Here is a 20,263-nt window from a genome sequence, read left to right as displayed (position 1 = left end):
TGAGAATGAAAATCACAAGCGTCAACTTGGTTTCTGAAAAACATTATCTACTTAATACAAGTTCACTAAGAAACCTTGAACGAGATCTTGAACGTGTTCTTGATCTTGAACGAACAGCTGATTTCTTTTCTTCTTGTTCAAAAATCTCCTCTTCAGCCACATCTTGTCCTTCATCTATATCCATGTCCTGTGGTCAGACATAATAGATAGTCAGTAACTTTTAATAAATATAGTAAATACAAGTATGTAAGAAAATAGACCTATTTTACTTATTTTGAAATTATCTTAATACTATGTGTTTTCCTTTATATTTCCATAACCAAATTTAAAATAGTTTTACCTGTTGTTGAATATCCATTGAATCATCTACATTTGTGTCCACTTCTAAAAACTGCTGTTGACTACTCCCTTGTGAAGGTGATGCAGAGTGCTCTGAGCCAAAATTTCCCTCTGGATTTTCCTCAGGGCTTGCCTGAAAAGCAAATAATAATATAATCACAAAAAGCCTCATAATTCAAACTGCTTATTATGTCAAAATATAAGCTTACATGAAATAATTGCTCAAGTATTTCTGAGAAACAGTTTATTAAGTGTTTCTTATTTTCCCAATTCCAAAGACTGTTCAGCAATTATCTGTTGAGAACGACAACCAGCCAGATGTCACTCCACTTCATTGTAAGTATTGTCGTAAAATACATAATTTTTAAAGACTTTAGTATTCCTGACAATATAAAATATTACTATTTATTTGCTGAATCAAAAAGCAAAGTACACTATTTGTTGCTCTTCATTTGGTTAGCTAGAAAACAAAAACAGACAGGACAAACAATAGCAATGTCAGGCACATACACAGCAACACTCAGAAGATACTTATTGCTCATCTGTGCACATGCATTAATAAATTATGTGTTGTTATAAATAAAATGAAAATATTCACAAGAACTAGTTAAAACATTTACATTCAGTTTCAACATTTCATACATAGTGTGATTTAAGACAATAAATTACTACAGCATAAAGGAGGTTCCTGTGTCACTTCTGTCAATGTGTTAACTATAAGCAATCTAACAAAACAGGCAGTTCTGAAAAAACCCAAAGCTAAGTATGTAATTTTAAAATGTAGAACACTAAAAGTGTTAATTTGTGATAAAAGGAAAATAAGGAAAAAAGTGTAATAAACCCCTGTTTACAAGTATTGAGTTGAAAGCACAGATTTAGCTTATATAGCCAGAAGATATAAAGGTACACTCAGGAATGCAAGATGGACAACTTTTATAAGTAGTTTTAAATCTATAATCCAATATTACATGTAAATGTTTCAGCAGTTTTCATTACATTTTTGCTTTAATCAGAAGTTTGGTACTCTATCTGGTAAGAGAATGAATGGTAGAAAGTTTGCAAAATAGCATGTAGTACAAAGGTTTTCTGGTTTTATCTCTGTATTTTTAAAGAGTTTATAATGGCAGCTTGCCGAATTAAAAAAAAAAAAAAATCTCCCTACCACAATTTGCTTAATGTATTTGCCTTCTAACACCATCCACTTGCTTCACCTCATTTTCCTTATATTTAATGATTCTTCAACTATATCCTCCTTGATATAGATTGCTCTATTACTTGTTGCTCCTTCCATCTCTTCTGTCTTCCTGCTCTCCCTCTGCTCTTATTTATGTTTAACAATTTTGGTTTTTGTTTCCTCTTTCTCCCCTTTATCACTGATGCTTAAACATGGAAGAAAACCTTCCTTATAACTTGCTGCAAAATTACTGAGGAGTTCTGACAGAAATTTATAACTTCTAGCTGCAATCAGGGTAAAAATGAAACTTGCCCCTCATATTGCCTAGATAAGAAGATAAAGGGACCTAAAGGGAACCAAATTCTGGAAGAACATCAGATAATAAGGAGTGAGTCATATGAACACTCTACCCACAGATGTACTCTAATTTAATTTCATAAATGAAATCTAATTTAAACTTTAATTCTACATTTTTTCAAGAGAAATTACTTTATAATAAAGGTAAGTAGGTACCATTTTATTTTCAAATTAGATACCTACTTTTAAGTAAGTCATATTAAACACTCCTAAAACAGATACACCCGACAAAGTTATACTTCTATACATTTTTTTTTATATGGTTAAGGCCAGAAATTGCTAGATCATCCCTCTATGTCAAAAACTATTCAATTTTTAGCTGCATTGTACAAACTTTCTCTGTTACTATACTTACATGAGAAAGGAAAACGAAATATAGCTAGTAAAAAATAAACTATTTTTCCAAACAATTAAAACTCAAAGTCAGAATTTCAAAAGCCACAAGCCACTGTTGAGTGAAAGTTGAGTGACTACATCTTCGCACAGGTTAAAGTCCCCAACAGGTGTTTGTTAAGCTGGTAGTCCCTTAGATTTTCTTCAAGCCTAACATTTTTATTATTCTATGAAATTGTATCTGGAGGGTACTCTTTCAAATCATTACCAGAAAGTACACCCCACACATTTGGTTGTATTGATTTTTTCTGCTCTTTGTACTTTCTTCCTCTTATTCCACTTTGCAAGTGGATGCAAGTAGATGATCAGCTACCGACAAACACTCTCATTGTAAGAGAAGTGGCAGAAACACGATATTTTTTTTTTGTCCTGAAGTAAAGCATACATTTTTATCAGTGGAGAACATTATTATTATGATAACCACAAGATGGAGTTCTTACCTTTTGAGGCTGCTGTTGCTCCAGAAGCTGTTGTCTGAGATGTTCTAAGTTTTGTTGCTGCAGTTGCTCAGCTAGCTGATGAAAAAGCGAGTTGTTCACAGATTCTGGTACTAAAGGCCTAAAATGAAATAATTTTAATAATCCCAGTTTTTCTCTTGGTTCAAGCAGCTGGTAAACAAACCTTCATAACTGAATTTCAAGTTGAACTAAAAATGTAAAATAATGAAGACAATGTACCTAATACTATCTTGAGTTGTCATCATTATCATATTACAGTTTTAAACGTAACTAACAATGCAAAGCATATGTTAACGTTAAGATGAAGTCATCAAAACTTCTGGCACACAGCCTTATGTCGAAAGTTTTTTAAAAGTATACAAGTCTCATCTAATTCAGTGAAATGCCTTTTCTCTTCCTACTGTTTTAGTATACTTATGTATATGCTTTATTGTTTTAATATACTTATGCTCCAAAAGAAACATTTTGCTTACTATTTAATATTAATGTTCAGTTTAGTATTTTCCTTAAGAAACATAGCTTGGTCTTACAGTTGGGAAGTGGGAGTTTCCTTTTTAGGCTCTTCATTTTGTTCAGATTCTTCCCCAAAGTCAAACCGGTCCATCAGCTTCTAGGAGAAAGCAAGATAAGCATTAGTGAGTATTCATTATAAAACACGTCCTTCTGTTTACTTTTCCAAAAGAAAGATGCTCTTTTCTCTGAATTGAAAAAAAGTAAACTTGACAAAGAACTTGAGCCAAAAATTAAGTATCATACTGGTAGTACTACTGAACACCTCAAAGCATCAAATCCCCAGTCTTGGCCATGGCTTTCTTGAGCTCTGGCTGGTGTTCCAAGTAAAATTGTGTATCATGTCAATAGTAAACAATACCTAGTTTGAGAAGGCTTTAAAAAAAGATTCTTTTTATGCAAAGATATTTTTAATTAGAAGGAATTACTACTACAAAGAGCTAAAATATTCAATCCTTTGGCAATTAGCAAACCACAGTGCTCACATCAAGAGAAGAGCAACACATTATTTTCTAAATAATTATAGTACTTTGACACATGCAGGTCATTTAAACAATGTGCACTCCTTCAAATATACTGCTCCTTATAAACAACCTCTCACATAGTCTGGGACAAAGCAAAGTAAACAGTTATCCTGTGAGAGAAAGAAGCCTCCAAAGGGATAAAAAGCAATGGATCTGTCAAGGGAAAAAAAAGCTGGATAGACTTCCTGTTTTATCTGTGAAGATGTCTAAGTTGGAGTTCTACTGAACAAAAAATTTTGCTTTGACTCTTTTTTTTTTTCTTTTTGAACAGCTCAGAAGCATTTCATTTGCATTCTATTTATTTAAGGCAAAACTATAGAACACAGATGAAGAAATACAACAAATGTTATTTCTCATTGAAACTTTTTTTTTTTTAATATACTTCTGCATTGACACAGCTGTGGTACCAACCACATGTCCACATACCTTTACACCTTGGAATTTTTCTGAAAAACAGAGTTAACACTATACTACAAACTAACATAACTTTTTCTCAGAACACTAGTTTCACAGAAAAAAAACAGAACGCAGACCAGCCATTTGGAAATCTAAGGGCAGAAAAATTTCAAGTAACAAGTCATTATGTTTCGGCAGCCTTTCTTCTTTTTAGGATGTTTTATGTATTCTCAATTAAAAGAGAAAAGCAAGAAGAACGAAGCGTAAGTTGACTGAGAGTTTCATCAATCAAGAATTTTTAGAACTACTTTCCCAATGAAATAATGTAACATACATGAAGTACAAAAAGTAGGAATATGAGAACCTGAACAGAGACTTCCTGAAAGCAGGACTGAATACATCTTTGAGAAAGCACAGCAGACCAGCAAGCTCATGGGAGAAGGAAAGCTAACATCCTGAACAACTTGTATCATATGTACCTCAATTTATCAACTAATCCATTTAAACCTTAATGGAAAATGGTCTCCTTTTTTCATTCATTTCTTATTGCTAGAATGTTATTTCCATCTGCAAAATGCTACTTCTCTGAACTACAGTACTCATTTGAGAAAAATGCCCAATCCCATCTATAAATAGTTATTAATGGTCATATACTTTCCATCATGACAACATAGAAAGGAAAATAAGAACATATGTACTATTTAAATACTGATTACCTAAGGAAATGATCAAATGGAAAGAAATGACTGAAGATAAGAAAAAAATGTATTTAGGTAAATTGGCACCAGAGAAAATCAAAGAACTTCAAGTCATGACAGACAAATGTGCAGCATAGTTTCCATTTAAATATGCTTTTCATAAATATGAAATAGTAGGGAAAGATTTGAACTAAAATATCTTAATTTAAAAATAAATCTTAACAGAACATCCTAAATGCTCTGTACAACAAAGTAAAAGAAATTAAAGACAAATGAAACATTAGGATACTTAGCATATACATAAAACTATGGAACTTTAAATGATGGCTACACCTGTTACTTCAACTACCTAAGGATAGGATATGTTCAAAAAAAGCAATGGGAATGATTTAAGATAAATCTTTTTATTACAAAAGAAACAAAATTACTCTGAAGGGTCAGGACTATTCTCTTTAGAAATGTGAATAAAAGAATATAAAGGCATAGGTGAGACTAATCAAGTATTTCCTTTTACCATAACACAAGGATAAGGTCATCCAGTAAAATCAGAAAATAAACATATCTGATGCTGTTAAAATAATTTTTCAAACAATGCTCTTGTGCAATTTATTACTACAAGATACTATGGATGCTCAAGAGCTTGCAAACAAAGAAAAAGGATGTCAAGAACTGCCAAATTTATCAAAATTAAAGATTTTAAAAAGAAAATAAGATACTTGGTATTCAATAGAAATATCTTTCAGTGATATTTATATTTGTTGTCCAATTTACTGTCACTGCACCACGGAATCAGAACTAAGCTTCAAAATTTTCTTTACATCACCATGTTTACTGTTTATATATCATAAAAACTGGGTGTTTTTTTTTAATATTTGCCAGCTCAGAACATTGGCCACACCCTTTTTGGGTGTGGGACCATCTATCCTCCACTCTCTAAACTAAACAATTGTGAGAGTATTTTTAGTCTTTTCTACGGAAACTATTTAATATTTCTGGTGATTGCTTTCATGAATCTCTAAGATTCTTTCATTTTGCTGCTGCACCTTTCTTAAGGTTTTCAGCATTAGTTACTTTATCTCAGGTAAGAATATGTCATCAAGTTCCATTAGATCAAAAAAAATCTTTACTCCTCCATTCCTTATGTATCTTAGAATCATAGGATCATTCAGGTTGGAAGGGATCTCAAGAGGTCTCAGTTCAATCCCCTGCTCAAAGCAAGGTCAGCTGTGAGCTCAAAATAGGTCACTCAGGCTTTATCCAGTTGGGTCTTGAAAAATTCCTAGGACAGAGATGACAGATTCCCTGGGTAGTCTCTCCTACTGCTTGACTGTCCTCATGGCGAAAAAGGTTTTCCCTGTATCCAGTCCGAACCTTTTTTGATTCAACTTCTGCCTGCTGTCTCTTGTTCTCCTGCCATGCACTGCTCCACTTTCTTGCTGATCTCCGTGTACTGCTGGGAGACTGCTGTGAGATCCCTCTCCACCCAAAAGCCATCTCTTCTCCTGGTTGAACATGCCCAGCTCCCTGAGCCTCTCCTCACTGGTTAAATGCTCCAGTCCTGACCATCTTGGTGGACCTCCACTGAACTCACTCCAATTTATCATCTCTCCTGCATTAGGAGGTCCAAAACTGGATGTGGTATTGTAAATGCTGTCTAGTAAGTGCTGAGTTAAGGGGGCCACAGTCATGTTCCTACAGTCCATGATGCTGCTGGTCCTCTTTGCTGCCAGGGCACCCACAGGCACAGGCTCAGTTCCCTGTATGCCAATACCATCCGGGCCTTCCCAGCAGAGCTGCTCTCCCCAGTCATGCCCAGCCTGTCTTGCTGCAGGGGGCTCTGCAGCACACTGCACTTGGCTTTGTCAAATTTGTAAGGTTCTTGTTGGCCCATTCCTCCAGCCTGTCTAGGTCTCCCAGAATGGCAGCTCTGTCCTCAAGTGTACCAACAGGTCCCCCCAGACCAGTGTCGTCTCCAAATTGCTGGGAGTGTACTCTGTTGCATCCTCCAACTCCAAGATATTAAACAGGACAGGTCTCAGGATAAATCCCTGCGGTATTTCACTTGCTATTGATCTGCAGGTAAAGTATGACCCATCAGTCACTATCCTCACAGACTGATCATCCAGTTCATTTTTTTAATCTATCCAGATGTTCACTTCTGCAAGCTGAACATTACTCTCCCCTTATCCCCAAATTCAGTCATTCAATTATCATATACGGCAATCAGATTGATTAGGTACAATTTGTCCTTGGTAGATCTATGTTGACTGTTTTGAATCACCTTCTCGCCCTCCACATGCCCAGAAACATGTCCCAGGAGGACTGGCTCCAGGAACCTAAGTGAGGCTGACTAGCTTTTAGTTTCTTAGGTTGACCTTTTAGCCTTTTTTGAAGACGGATGCAACATTTGTACTTTTCTAGTTCCCAGTGAACAACTCCAGTCTCCACTTACTTACTTGCTTACTTTTGAAAAAGTAGCTAGAGGAAGTTACAACTGTTGCTGAGCACTAATAAGCAAATTTGATTTTATTACGTAAAATAGTGTTCAATTATCCTGTAACCACAAGAGTATACAACTTGTTCAATTGCTTCCTTCATAATGTATGTTAAATAGGACTCATCAATTCTGACCTTTAAGTGGTGCCTGCTAACCACACACCTCAGTTCTTCAAAGTCCTTTTGACCTCACAAGATAGATCTTAGTCAACAGACTTTTCTACCTTCTTCCTCTGGATAATTGAAATACTCATATCACACACATCTCGTGTGAAATATTTCAATTCATCATCTTATTTACTTTATTTTTCAGTCTCTTATGAAGAACCATTAAGTAGAAGGCTTTCAGAGAAGTCAAAGAATGTATATTAACATTGTTCCATTTTCTGTTTTGATGTAGAACTGTTGAGATAATTTTCTTACAGAAGTTGTATTTGTTAAAACAAGGATCACTTGTTTATAACTCTGTTGTTGCTGTCTTCTAAAGACAAGAAATTCATATGCTCTAACCTCGGAGATTAAGTAAGTGCAAGTTTGGTACTCAAAAGTTGCTAACAATTTAGTATTGCTGTTTCTTGCTCTGTTCTGACACCCATTTTTTGATACTTTTATCTCTGGAAGTATCTTCACTTCTAATTCAGGCATTTTGTGTTAAATATAAAACTATTATTGCAAGTTCTCTAAAATGCATACCAATACCAACTTCAGAGCATGCTAGGAGATCACTAGCAAAGATTTGGAGTGAGAAAGCAAAGCATTCCCCCATTAAAAAAAAACACTTAATAGCTTTTTTTTTTTGGTATGCTAATTCAAACTAAAACACTGATGTAGATGCAATCTATAAAACACTGATTTTTTGGCACTTCTTTTATTTATTAGTTAGGCCATAATAATTATATAATGAAATAGAAAGAAAGACTAAGACTCTAGTAAACAGAATGATATCATGACTCATGCTATTCAGCTATTGGGGAGAAAGAGCTGGGTTGCAGATATCAGTACTAAGAAACTATTAAAAAAGAAAGAAAATAATTATTCCCCAGACTTATCACTGCCAAAATTAAAACTGCCCATTAATGCCTTATATATTTATAGAATATCCAGATTTGCAAATCCTCAAGCCATGGAAAAAGGAGAAAAAAGGTATAGTAACACCAACGTCATAAAAAAGAGAAAACGTTCTAAAAGTACCGGCTGTCTCTGCAATGCAGCCTAAACAATCTTTGAGTAAAGCCTGAATGGACTAACAAGATATACACTACAACTTTATTCATAGATGCTACAGAACACTGAACAAGGAACTTGAAATGTATTAAAACCTAACACTACTCCAATGCAGAAATGAGGTACAGATCACATGCAGTAAACACAAGAACTCCTCCCCAGCTTACCAGAACAACAAATCAACACATCTATAAGCCCACCAAGAATTTGCAATTTATCACATTTCCACTCTTAAACAAGAATTCCTTCTGCAACACTTACCTTCAAAGTCCCATAAATCACAATCGTGTACATTCACTCTGCTGAGAACTTTCATGACAAGACTCCTGTATACTATTACTGCCATAAACTAAAGAACTTCAGGCTGAACTCTCACAACGTACATAAACATCTCAGTACAATGCCAACTCCTTCAATTTGCTCCAGTTAACCTCTCCAACATTCAAGATAGCTGCACCTATCAGTACACCTATTCACATAAATGCTGGAATTCAAGTCTGTGGAATAAAAAAACAATAAAACACTGTGCTCTTGTTTTTTTATACCTGTATATTAAGGCAGTCCCTATTACTGATCCATTTATTCCCTGTGATTATAACCCATTCTAGTAGATGGTTACAGTTGTATTACAGCATTTGTAAAGACAATATTTTTGTCCTAGGTTATTTTTACAACTGTATTACTTTCATCAGTAATGATGACAACTTTGTTATGTCAACGATTTAATGGACCAAGCAGGAATTTATGAGAAAATGTCCTGCAACGTCAGATGCAGTACACATCAAATTTAGGCCAAATCATTGCCAGGAAAGAGATTTTTGGGGAGTGGAGGGGGAGAAGGGGAGTTGGGAAGCTGCTTTTCTTCTCTGATTTATTATTTTTTGACTCAATGACAATCCTACAGAGATCGACTGACAAGCTTTTTCCCAAAGATACTAGAACAACATAATTCTGTACCTCGAGTAGAAGTTCTTCCTTCATATTCTAGCTGATATTCAACTGTTATTACTGTATTGTCAGCATGGTTATTTCCACCTGGTCTTGAACTGTATTAGCTTTCCTCTTGGAATTGTGCATTCCCTATTTTTTAATGTGAATGCATATTTTGCAATACACACAAAAATACTTAAAGGGCTTTTTTTGTTTGTTTGTTTCTGACATCCTTACAGAAGTATCCCTTGACTAGTTTTAACTACAGTTACGAACTACTTCTTCACTAACTATCACATTGTGGCTAAAATTAGTAATTTACTTGGCACTTATAATGTAAGAAAATTTTAAGTCTAATAATCCTTTAATCTTTTGGGAAAACAGGGTATACATTCCTACAAGTTTCCCTTTCATTATGCCTTAAGAAATCATTTCCTACTTTATGTTGTATACACAGGAAGTGAAGGGCATAAGACACACTCAATTTTCCTCTACGTATAGCTCATCTGAGATCCTCCTACCTGTTATGTTACAAAGGGGAAAAAACACATAATGGCTTAACTTTGCCAAATTAAATCCAACTTCATATAAATGTTATCTAGCTTGAAACTCATACAAGACTGTATATTATCATTTACACAATTCTCTCTAGAAAATTTTTTGAATTTTTCAAGATACAACACTTGCTAGTATGCTCATGTATTTTTAAAACTTCTAAATTTATACAGCAAAACCCAAAAAAAGACTCTTTCCCAGACACACATATTTTAACAATAAATATTTCTTAAAACTTCTATTACTCTACTTCTACCTTATTAAAAGAGACACTCTGTTCCAGTGGATTAAGTGTGTTGGCAGCAGCAGCTGCAGCTGTAAGTTGTGCAGTGAGGGCCTGTAACTGAACAACAAGACCAGCATCCAGAGCTTGAAGTAGTGAAGGCTGAGGTTTCTGCTGCTGTATCTGCAGTGTCTGTATTAATTGCTGAAGCTGAAAGAGAGGACAACTGCATTAAGCAAGAAAATTAAACAAAAGAATTAAACTAGTCTTTTCCCCTTCCAATTAGGAAAAAAACCCTCAGGAATGAAGTATTATCTAACCTATGGCTATTATTTCATCTTAATCTGTTTTCAGTTACGGCAAATTATGTTCCCACTTACTGGCTAATTTGTTTTCTGTGGCTGACAAGACATGCAGATGCTTCGTCCTCCTAACTTGCTCTGACAGGTTGCATGATGACCAGTCACCACTCAGGATTTCCTGCTTTCTAGGGTTCCCCCTCTTCTGCTTCTCCAGTTTGATTCCTTCTGACCTGAAAAAAATCTGTTAGCCTACTCCAGCTTCCTAGGGGCCCCACCTATATTAGGAAAATCTGTATGCTGTAGCAACATTTTTAATAGAGAAAATAATTACACTGTTGCAAGCTCCACTTTAAGTTGATGCAACATGTCTATATTAAGAGTTTGTACTAGTGTCTTTGGATTAGTCACAAGATAATCTCATGCTGAAACTCAGGTTTGAACTGACAGAGGTGCAACTCCAGTCATTTCAATAAAACCGTAAAAAGCAAATTAACCAGGAACTGGGAATATAATTTGACTTCTTGCAATAGCACAGATGCTGGGTTCTGTATAGCACCATCTTAGGATAAAAATTACCTAAAACAGCTCAGGAGATACAATTTTGAACAAGAAGCAGCATCTCCAGGGCATGGTAAAGTACAGCAACAACTCCAAACTCCTCCATCCACTATGGTAAAGAACATTACCGGAAATGGCTGCATCTACAGTTTTCTGATTTAAAGAATAAAGTATGGGGAATGCCAAAAGGCAGATGTAAAAATTTTGTTGTAACAATCCCACTGTGCAACTCAGGAGAAGTTTAGTATTCTACTGGAGTAAGTAGTAAACATAAGCAAAGAAGGAATTTTCAAAAGCTCAGTGAAATCTCCTGGAATGGAAACTAAAACATTTGATCAGAATGTTTCCAGATACCCGAAGAGTCTCTTCCTACATATCTAGAGATATGCAAAGAAAAGTAATATATCTTCCTCTAAAAGTTTTTAAAACAAACACACTATGAGGACCATCCAACTGTTTGGTATCTCTTATTTTCCTTATCCTGGTTTATTATTTGTATGCAACTTTTTAAAAGGAGCTGTCCCACTGAGGAAAGCAAGCGTGGAGATCCGTACGTCTGTTAAATGGAGATCCCACCATATAATTGTAAAATTTATCTTAATGCACCAGGAAAAGATACTATCCCTATGGGAAAGCCCTGTTAAAGTACCTCAGAATTAGAGGAAGCAGTTCTTTAATACTTCCATGAGGTAATCCCTGGAGCTTTTCCTTTGGATATTTCTGGATTTCTGGCAGATCCAGACCAAACAATGCTGATGCAAGCCCCTGATTATCTTCAAGTTCATATTTCACCTCTTCATGGATTTCAACATTGAGTTCTTTTAGTGTTCAAGTTTCTGGGATTTCTCCCTTATCGCTAGGCCTCACTAGAAAGTCTGCATAAGCTGATTAGGTTCATCTTCTCTTCCATACTGCATCAAAAAAGTATGACCTTCCTCAAAGGTTGCTTTAGAGACAGCCTCTGACATCATGAAGCAAGTCATCTTAAAAATGAATTATTCAGACTCTTTATCCAGTAAAGCCTCTGAAAACACTTGTTACTTTTTTACTTCACCAGAAGAGCTTTCACGGATTACTGCAAGAGGCAAAGCTGAAGGGCTGCCTCCCACACACCTTTCTTGGTTGATCCATAAAAGATAAACAAATACGGCTGGTCCACCTTGCCGTATGTTGCTCTGCGTAGGAAGGAATCAAACTGAAGAAGCAGAGATGGAAGCCCTAGAGTGGGAAAATCCTGGATGGTCACCATTCTAAATGCTTCCATATTCTTGTTGGTCACATCTCTCTTCCTGCTGTCCTTTCCTGTATCTAGACTCTCATCTTACCTGTATGCATTCTTCTCACCCATAAAACACAACCTATAGATGAAATCAAGTACTTTGGCTGGAGCTTATGGGAAAGGAAGTGGTTTGTGGAACAGGAAGAAAAAAAGAGATGGAAAGGGGATGGAAACAAACGCTGTAGTTCATCCACAAATCCTAAAGATCTGTATGCACTGTCTTTAAGTACGCAGTCTGTCTCCATGCTTTTCTTGGGCCCATCTTTTCTCTCCTCTCAAAGCCATTTTCTTTCTCATTTTACCATTTTCAGTAAATATGCAAATGTGATTTCTTTGACCTGTAATTCCTGTCTCATTTTCATTGATTTTTATCTTCCTCCTCTGCTGCTTCTTATTTTCAAATATTTTTCCTATTTTTTTCCTCTAGCTAACAATTTTTAAAACTACTTTACTTCCCTTGTATTCCCCTTTTCACTTTACATCCTCCCTCTGCTTAAGAGCAGTTCCACTATCTTTCTTCTACACTTCATGAAGTATCCTACAAACTCTTCCTGCTCTCCTTTCCAACAACCATATCAATTTTGCTCAGGGTGATCCAATCAGAAAATTGCCTGCATATGGCTTATGAACAATTACAAATGCCACTGCTTAGTTGAATACTGTAAAATCATCTCACTTAAGTAAATAAGTTGCTGCCGCCAGAATCAGTGCTTCATAACAGCTCACTGGCAGCTGCTCCAGTTTCATATTTTTTAGTACTCCATCAGGTACTAAACAGGTACATCCTACGCCTCAGCCAGTAACTATAATCCAAATAAAAATCAAAGTGTCAGACCCAGGCTTCAGCTATGCCAAAGTTCTTACATTAACTGAGTAAAGACGATAATCTACATTTTTACAGAAAGCTAATTCTAAGCGTTCAATTTATGTGGCTTCAGGTTAAGAAGGACAGGCAGTTCAATGCATTCTGCACACGAAGTCACTTTACTGAGCTGAGCATCTAGAAACTGAGAAACACAAAAATCAATCACTTCTTCTAAATGAAGACCTTATTTTTGAATGTTGCAAAATAAAAACTGTATTTAAAGCTAAATGCAAGATAAAGAAAAGGATCAACACAAAATGTATTTCCATAATGAGTATACTCTCACTGCATAATTCTATGCAGAGTTTAGCTTTGAGGAGGCATCTAGCAGAAAAATGTGCTTAAACTGGCACTCTATTTCACAGCTGTATCTCTGAAATCTTAATACTGCTTTTGCTTGATTTGTCTCCAGTACTATACAAATAAGAAATTTTATGTATTGAAGCCCAGTTTTTTCCCATATCTGAAGTCACATTCTGGGATACTTTTAAGGAATAAATAGGGTTTTATAAAAGGTATTAGGAAGCTTTAAGTGATTTAACTGGAACATACTTCTGATTAACAACCTTATGGGATAACTAACATGGGTACTAGATACAAAACTAAGAGGTAATAAGGAAAAGTTGTTTTCCCTTAAGTGTAGCTAAAGATACAGGGCAAACAGTGTACAGTGCAACTTTCTGCAAAATATTTACCTGCTGGCCCTGAGGACTTTGTAAAATTTGTGCTACAGCAGCAAGTGTATCTGTATTAGCAATCTGAGATACCCAAGGATCAGGTAAACTCTGCACCACATTGGCTGGAGTAACTGGAGTCACAGGTGTTCCTGAAAAAGAGAAAATCCAATATGCCAAAATACTTCCAACATATAGAGTTAAAAATAAAGTTTTTTGTTTTTTAACAATATTGTATAAAGCAACAAACATTCTTGTTATTTTATAGGAAAGATTTATGGACAATAAGAAATCCAATGATAAAGACACTATAATTTTTTCAGGAACTCACCCTGACAAAAAATAGAAGATGTAAATATTTTCTTACAATTATTAAATACTGAGAAAGACACTGTATGAACACCACTTGAAAACATAGCTCTTGCATACACACACACACATATACACACACAAAGGAAGAATACAGACTTCAACCAGCATTCCTTAAGCAGCAGGATTACTTGAAAATATTGTGCAAGTGTAGTTCACAGAACTTTCCACTGCTGACCTGTGGGAACTACGAACAAAACCACTGATGAATGCAAAATAAACCTAAGTTTCACACAGTAATCTAAACCATTGAATGGAAACAATCACATGAAACGATAATTTTTACCAATCTATTCAGAAACATCCATGAGATGCCCAGTAACTTGTGAACTCACTGGAGTTTTTAGGCAAAGCCTTGAGAGTTCTACTAAAATTGGATGGATTTGTCTTCCATGTAATTGTGATAGTGAACTTCACTAAGCTTTTCTCTCAGTTGTGGCACGACTATTTAACCAACATTTTCTTAGTATTATTTTGGTTTTAACTCTGTCAATGACCTACTGTTTTGACTTTCAAGTATAACATTATGCTTACTGCACTTCTACAGAACCTGAAAATACTTAAAAGTATATAGTTGGAAAGTAAACAGAACAAGAGAGCTCCTTTTTTTCCCAGTATTTCCTTTGATCTTTTAGCTGTCTAAAGGAAACCAGTGAGATTTTTCAGCATGTTGACAGCCAACATACTAAGGCTGACATAATTCAAAGTAAGATCTTAGCCTATCTTTGTTTACCTGGTGTATTGTTGCTCATAGCAGCTGTAGTGCTGGGTAAGACTGGAGTCACAACCGGAGGAGGAATTCCTGCTGCCATATCCAAGAGAGGCTGAATAATTTCACTCTTGAACACATTATTCTTCTGCCATAAATTTAGCACTCTAACAATTTTACTCTAAAATGAAGAAAGGATAACAAAAGATCTGAGTCAAGATTATATTTTTTATTATTATCAATTATGGAATTAACAATTGGCAATATTAATATGTCTAGATCTAAGTACTTTTTGGTTACGAACAGTAAGAAACATAAGAATAGTTACAGTAGGTCACACCAAAGATGTCTAACCCATAATCCTGAGACTGACTTACACGGGATACTTAAGGAACATTAAGGACACACTGTGCACACAGTGACATTGCCTTCTCTCCACAGAAAATCAAACAGACTAAAACAAAATCACAGAATTATAGAATGGCAAGGTTGGAAGGGACCTCTGGAGATCATCTAGTCCAACCCTTAGCGTAGCCCATACGGGGATTGAACCCGCGACCTTGGCATTAGCAGCACCACCCTCTAACCAACTGAGCTAAACCTGAAAAGTAAAACAAGTATATCTGGCTCCTTTATATCTTTACTCCTGAATGGTACTATGAAAGATAATAATTTTAAGGAAAGATTTTAAAGCATTACTAATAATTAAAACAGGGAATTTTCAGTCTCTTATATTTTTGTGGTCAACATATATTAATGTAATATATGTAAAAGTTTACCTATGTACCAACTGAAAAATGGAAATATTCTAATAAGACTGTTAACTACTAAAGAAAAGTAGCAGCTCAATATTTTACAAGTCCTCTAAAAATAAAGGCCACGTTTCTTATATTATTTCTTGATGAAGTAAAGAATTTAAAAGTTTAAACTGAAATACAATTCCCATTCAATTATAATTACATAATAATATATATAAATGTGGACCATGGGGGAAAAAAAATAAGACTTTATATAACTGTTAAGGGTAACTCACTGTTCTAGTTGCAAATCATTTCAACCTTGTTTTGATCTGCTCTCAAATGTTCTCTCTTCTAAGCTTTATTACTACCAAACAGTAAGATTTTTGCCTTGTTTTGAAAAGCTGGACAGTAACTGATAGGTTGGAAAAGATACCTTGAGTTACTATTGATCAGTTGTAAGGAAAGTTTAGTAAATTTCTGCATAAAATCTTGTGCTTGCTGCCATGAAGATGACTCAATACATTCAAGTTCTATGAAACATGAGCACTGAACATTTAACTGTACAATGTTTAAACCAAAAAGTCTGTTTGCCCAGGAATCTAGGAACATATTTAACTTATAAATAGAGATGTACTGAATTTTCACCACATTAAAGATGCGAGCTAGAGTTCCTTTAAAGAAGTCTTTTAAGGCTTCCATTCAGCATCATGCTATATAAGCCTTTTTTCTTTCAAAGTTTGTTCTGTCAGACAGTCTCTAACAAGCTAATCAGAGGCTCTAAAACTTCCCTTTTCTAACCAGAATAAGAATATAAATCCATTTCTGCCTTTTAGTAGATATTTCCTCTTGCACTTTCCATGTCTGAGCCACACACAGGAATCAGTATCTTTATTTTCGTTACTTTTTACTTTGCTGCTACTGTTTTTCTGTTTTTTTTCATTTCTTATGTTTACTCAAGTAAAGACAGCCGTTGTGCTCTTAACTGAAGGAAAAAAATAGGTTAACTGTCAGACATTCACACTTATATATATGTAAAAACACCAATGGAACAAAAGCAGCACGATTTGATCATTCATATACACTTAAAAACAGATTGGAAAAATATCATTCAGCTTAAATAATCTGTTCACCAGCACCTCAGAACTCCACTGCAAAAGACAAATACCCATGCTAGAGTTTTTCAACTAATTTTAGTTTGCAGATCCTGACATATTTTCTTCTGGAAGTCCTAACCCCTACAAAAAGACAGGAATCTTAAGGCAGTTACAAGAGGCATGCAATAGCTGAACTTGCCTTAGTCACTTTTCATGGATGCCTTGGGTTTCAGATCAGTGACTAAAAAAATGTATCTGCAGGATGCCATTTAACTGTCCTAAAAATAAGCAGTCTCTCTCTTCTTGCATTTTCCTGTCTCACCTATTACTTGACTTCGTAAGTGCATCACACAAATATATGTGGAGATGAAGCCCTTGGCATTTCCCACCATTTTGTAGTTTTTCAGTGCGCTAATATTAAGACACTCCAGCTATTGTAAAATCACTGTGACAAAGGAAGTTAAACTGTCTGCATCTTCTGCTATTTCCAACCAACCTCAAGCTGCGTAAAGATAATCTGGTAGCAATCTTGACTACTGTAGTCCAAGGAATCAACTAAGCTGTAGGATCAATCTATTGAACTTAGAACTTACTCAACTGTTAGTTGTTTTAGCACCAAAAGAAAGATAAATTTAAAGACACTTTGCTGCTTTTTCATTGTCACTTCAGAGCAAAACACACTAGCTTGCACTGAAGATACTGTTATCAAGAAACATATTTACTTCTGAACACTAGAAAACCCCTGCTCACTCATTTTCTCAATGAAAAGGGGAACAGAAAGAAGACTGGCAACCCTTCCCTGACCTATCAAGCACCTGCTTAATTTCTCCCCATCAAAATACCTTACTACCACTCACTGAGTCTTCTTGAAAACCTTGTGGAAAAACCCCTTTTAATCTAGCTGGATGCATCTTGAACCATGTTTCCACTCAGACAAGCAAAGTTGAAAGAAATCTATACAAATGCACACTGCATAATTGCATAGAGAAGTCTATAATCAGGTTCACTACAGTAATCAAAATGTGAGTTATTTTTTTTTACTGTTTACAGATAACATATTAAAGATTGTTTTGATTAGAAGAAGAACAAGTGGTTTACCTTGTCATCTCCAGGACAACGGTACAAGTTCTGGAAAGTGCTGATGATGTTATTGCTGAATCTTGGAGCAAACACATCCTTTTCTTGCCCAAACTGATGTCGGGACTGCCTCACAATGGAGTCAATGACATAGAGACCAGGCACCTTGTATTCTGGTTTGCACTACAAAGAATGAAAATTTAAAATATGCACATGCAAAAAATAAAACAAACCATTAACACCTGAAAGCAAATACGGACAGTCCACTAAAATTTTTTAATGGCTCAAGGTATTAGCAAAATGTTCTCTATCTAATAAGTTACTCCTCAAGTATCAAAATGTCTCAGACAGAAATATCTAAGCTTTAATGTTCAATTTATAGCATTTTTGCATATTTTGAAAATATTTAAGTGGTGTAAAGTCAGTTTCCTACCACTAGAAAAATGAACTTTTCAGAATCTAGCTAGCAAAATCTAGCACATGAACTCTGTACTCCTTTAAAATGCACCACTATTTTAAAAGAGGTAGAAGAGCATAAAGCATGAACAAATTCTAAGTAGTACACTGGAACTAGATAGAAACATTATTCAAAATATTCTTGTCCTTCTTGATGATCTAAGTCAAAATGTTAACTTTATTTTGAATCAGTAGGTGCTACATGTTCCTCTTGAACAAGAACGTATTTAAAAGGACACTAGTTTGGTTGAGAAGATACTGATGATGCTTATTTTAAAACTATGGAAAACTTACATAAATTTACAAATAGCACAGTATTTATAATGCACATGTTCCAACTGCAATTCTAATTACTTAGGTAATTATTACAGCTGAAGTCTTTGTCTTCTAATTACAAAAAATTGCATCAGACTAGTGCAATCAGTTTAAAGACAGAACGAAAAGTTGTACAAAACCATAAGGAAATCATCACTGGAATAAACTATGATGCGGATTTACTTTATGACTACTAGTTGTACACTCTCATCACACAAGATATCATGGAAAACATGAGAAAGTACACCTCTTCCCTCTCTGGTCCAGACCATCTAAAAATGTATCATGTAACACTGCAAACTCATTATCTCTAACGCAGAATCCAGTCTACCAGCATCACATCCTCCTAGGTTTCTCCCTTGCATTTTGTGTATGCTTTATATCTTATTTTCAAACGTATTAGTTTACCTCTTCTCCAAGCAGAATTACATTTTGTCACTTTCTATCTTTTTTTAAAAAAAATCTTATTAGGTCCTTATATATGATTTCTCTTTCCTCAGTATGTATAGCTTCTTCCTCAGTGTGCCATTTATTCCTTCTTTGACGTCATTAACAAAAAAAATGTTAAACAGGGCTGGCTGTAACTTTATTCTTGAGTTTTCCATATGAGGTAATACATACAGACTAGGTATTTCAAATTATCTTTACCTCTAATATTAACACAACTTGGAGAGAAGACAAGAGTTTCTAAACACAAACCTATTGCTTCAGGTATAAAGGAATTCATTGGTACAGAAAGCCAATTTTGTTTTTGCTTATTTTTTTAATACAAGCATTACAAAAATTCTCTAAACTGTTTAAAAACAAACTCTCCAAATTATTAAACTACTTAAGAGTCTAGATACATATTTTTTGCTTTGAAAGTGTTACCTTGCTAACACTTGAGAGCTCAATATAAAATTTATTTATGCTGTAAATGTAGACCTGTGTTTACAGTTGTGGTATTCTTCATTTTTAAAAGTGTACTGCATTCTTTATTTTTAAGAATTTGTATTAAAACTACAAAATTATAATGCACTGGATGTATTATTCTGTTTTAAGAAAATAAATTCCATGTATTCTAGCTACTCAAATTTTAGCTGAATGACCATCAAAACCAGATTATTCCGTGTATGTAACATACTTGCATACAACTTTTCACAATGTTCAAACTAGTAAAAACTATGGAAATTTAGTAAGAAAACTCAGCAAATATGCTAGGTAGAGTATTTAAAAACATGGAATACACTAAGCCTAAGAAAGGATGGTAATGAATATGATAATACAGATAATAAAAAATAAAAATAAAATAGAAGTAAAAAATAAAGAAGTAAAATTTCAACTGAGACAGTGAACTTAAGTATCCACAATCTCAGATAAGACAGATGTAACACACCAACTGTTCAATTCATGAATATGTCTGAGTATGAAGATAATACTTAAATCTGGATACTTAGAAAAATGACCTAAGTTTCGATCTCACAACAGAGCATCCTTGTACATGGAATGTGGTCACGTGGCCCTTGATTTGCTATCTTGCCAGAGATACAATCAATCAAGATGACAATA

The 20,263-nt window shown here is 34.9% G+C and overlaps 1 protein-coding gene across 4 annotated transcripts in view; it reads right to left on the bottom strand.

The window, feature by feature from the left end:
* The window catches only part of SCAF8 (SR-related CTD associated factor 8), a 96,093-nt gene that overhangs the window by 51,207 nt on the left and 24,623 nt on the right, over window positions 1-20,263 (bottom strand). For 2 of the 4 annotated variants that reach the window (XM_062572405.1, XM_062572404.1), the window contains exons 4-11: window positions 17,966-18,127; window positions 15,058-15,214; window positions 13,977-14,107; window positions 10,311-10,487; window positions 3,252-3,331; window positions 2,704-2,821; window positions 341-472; window positions 75-187 (exon numbers count right to left, since the gene is read on the bottom strand). In XM_062572405.1, the coding sequence (XP_062428389.1) occupies window positions 75-187; window positions 341-472; window positions 2,704-2,821; window positions 3,252-3,331; window positions 10,311-10,487; window positions 13,977-14,107; window positions 15,058-15,214; window positions 17,966-18,127 (1,070 nt within the window). Of the gene's footprint in view, window positions 1-74; window positions 188-340; window positions 473-2,703; window positions 2,822-3,251; window positions 3,332-8,830; window positions 9,074-10,310; window positions 10,488-13,976; window positions 14,108-15,057; window positions 15,215-17,965; window positions 18,128-20,263 lie in introns of those variants that run through there. The other 2 variants (XM_062572406.1, XM_062572407.1) reach the window with 2 other exon arrangements.

This window comes from Rhea pennata, chromosome 3 (genome assembly GCF_028389875.1).
Source record: "Rhea pennata isolate bPtePen1 chromosome 3, bPtePen1.pri, whole genome shotgun sequence".
NCBI classification, from domain to species: domain Eukaryota; kingdom Metazoa; phylum Chordata; class Aves; order Rheiformes; family Rheidae; genus Rhea; species Rhea pennata.
This window is presented reverse-complemented; position numbering and strand designations above follow the sequence as displayed.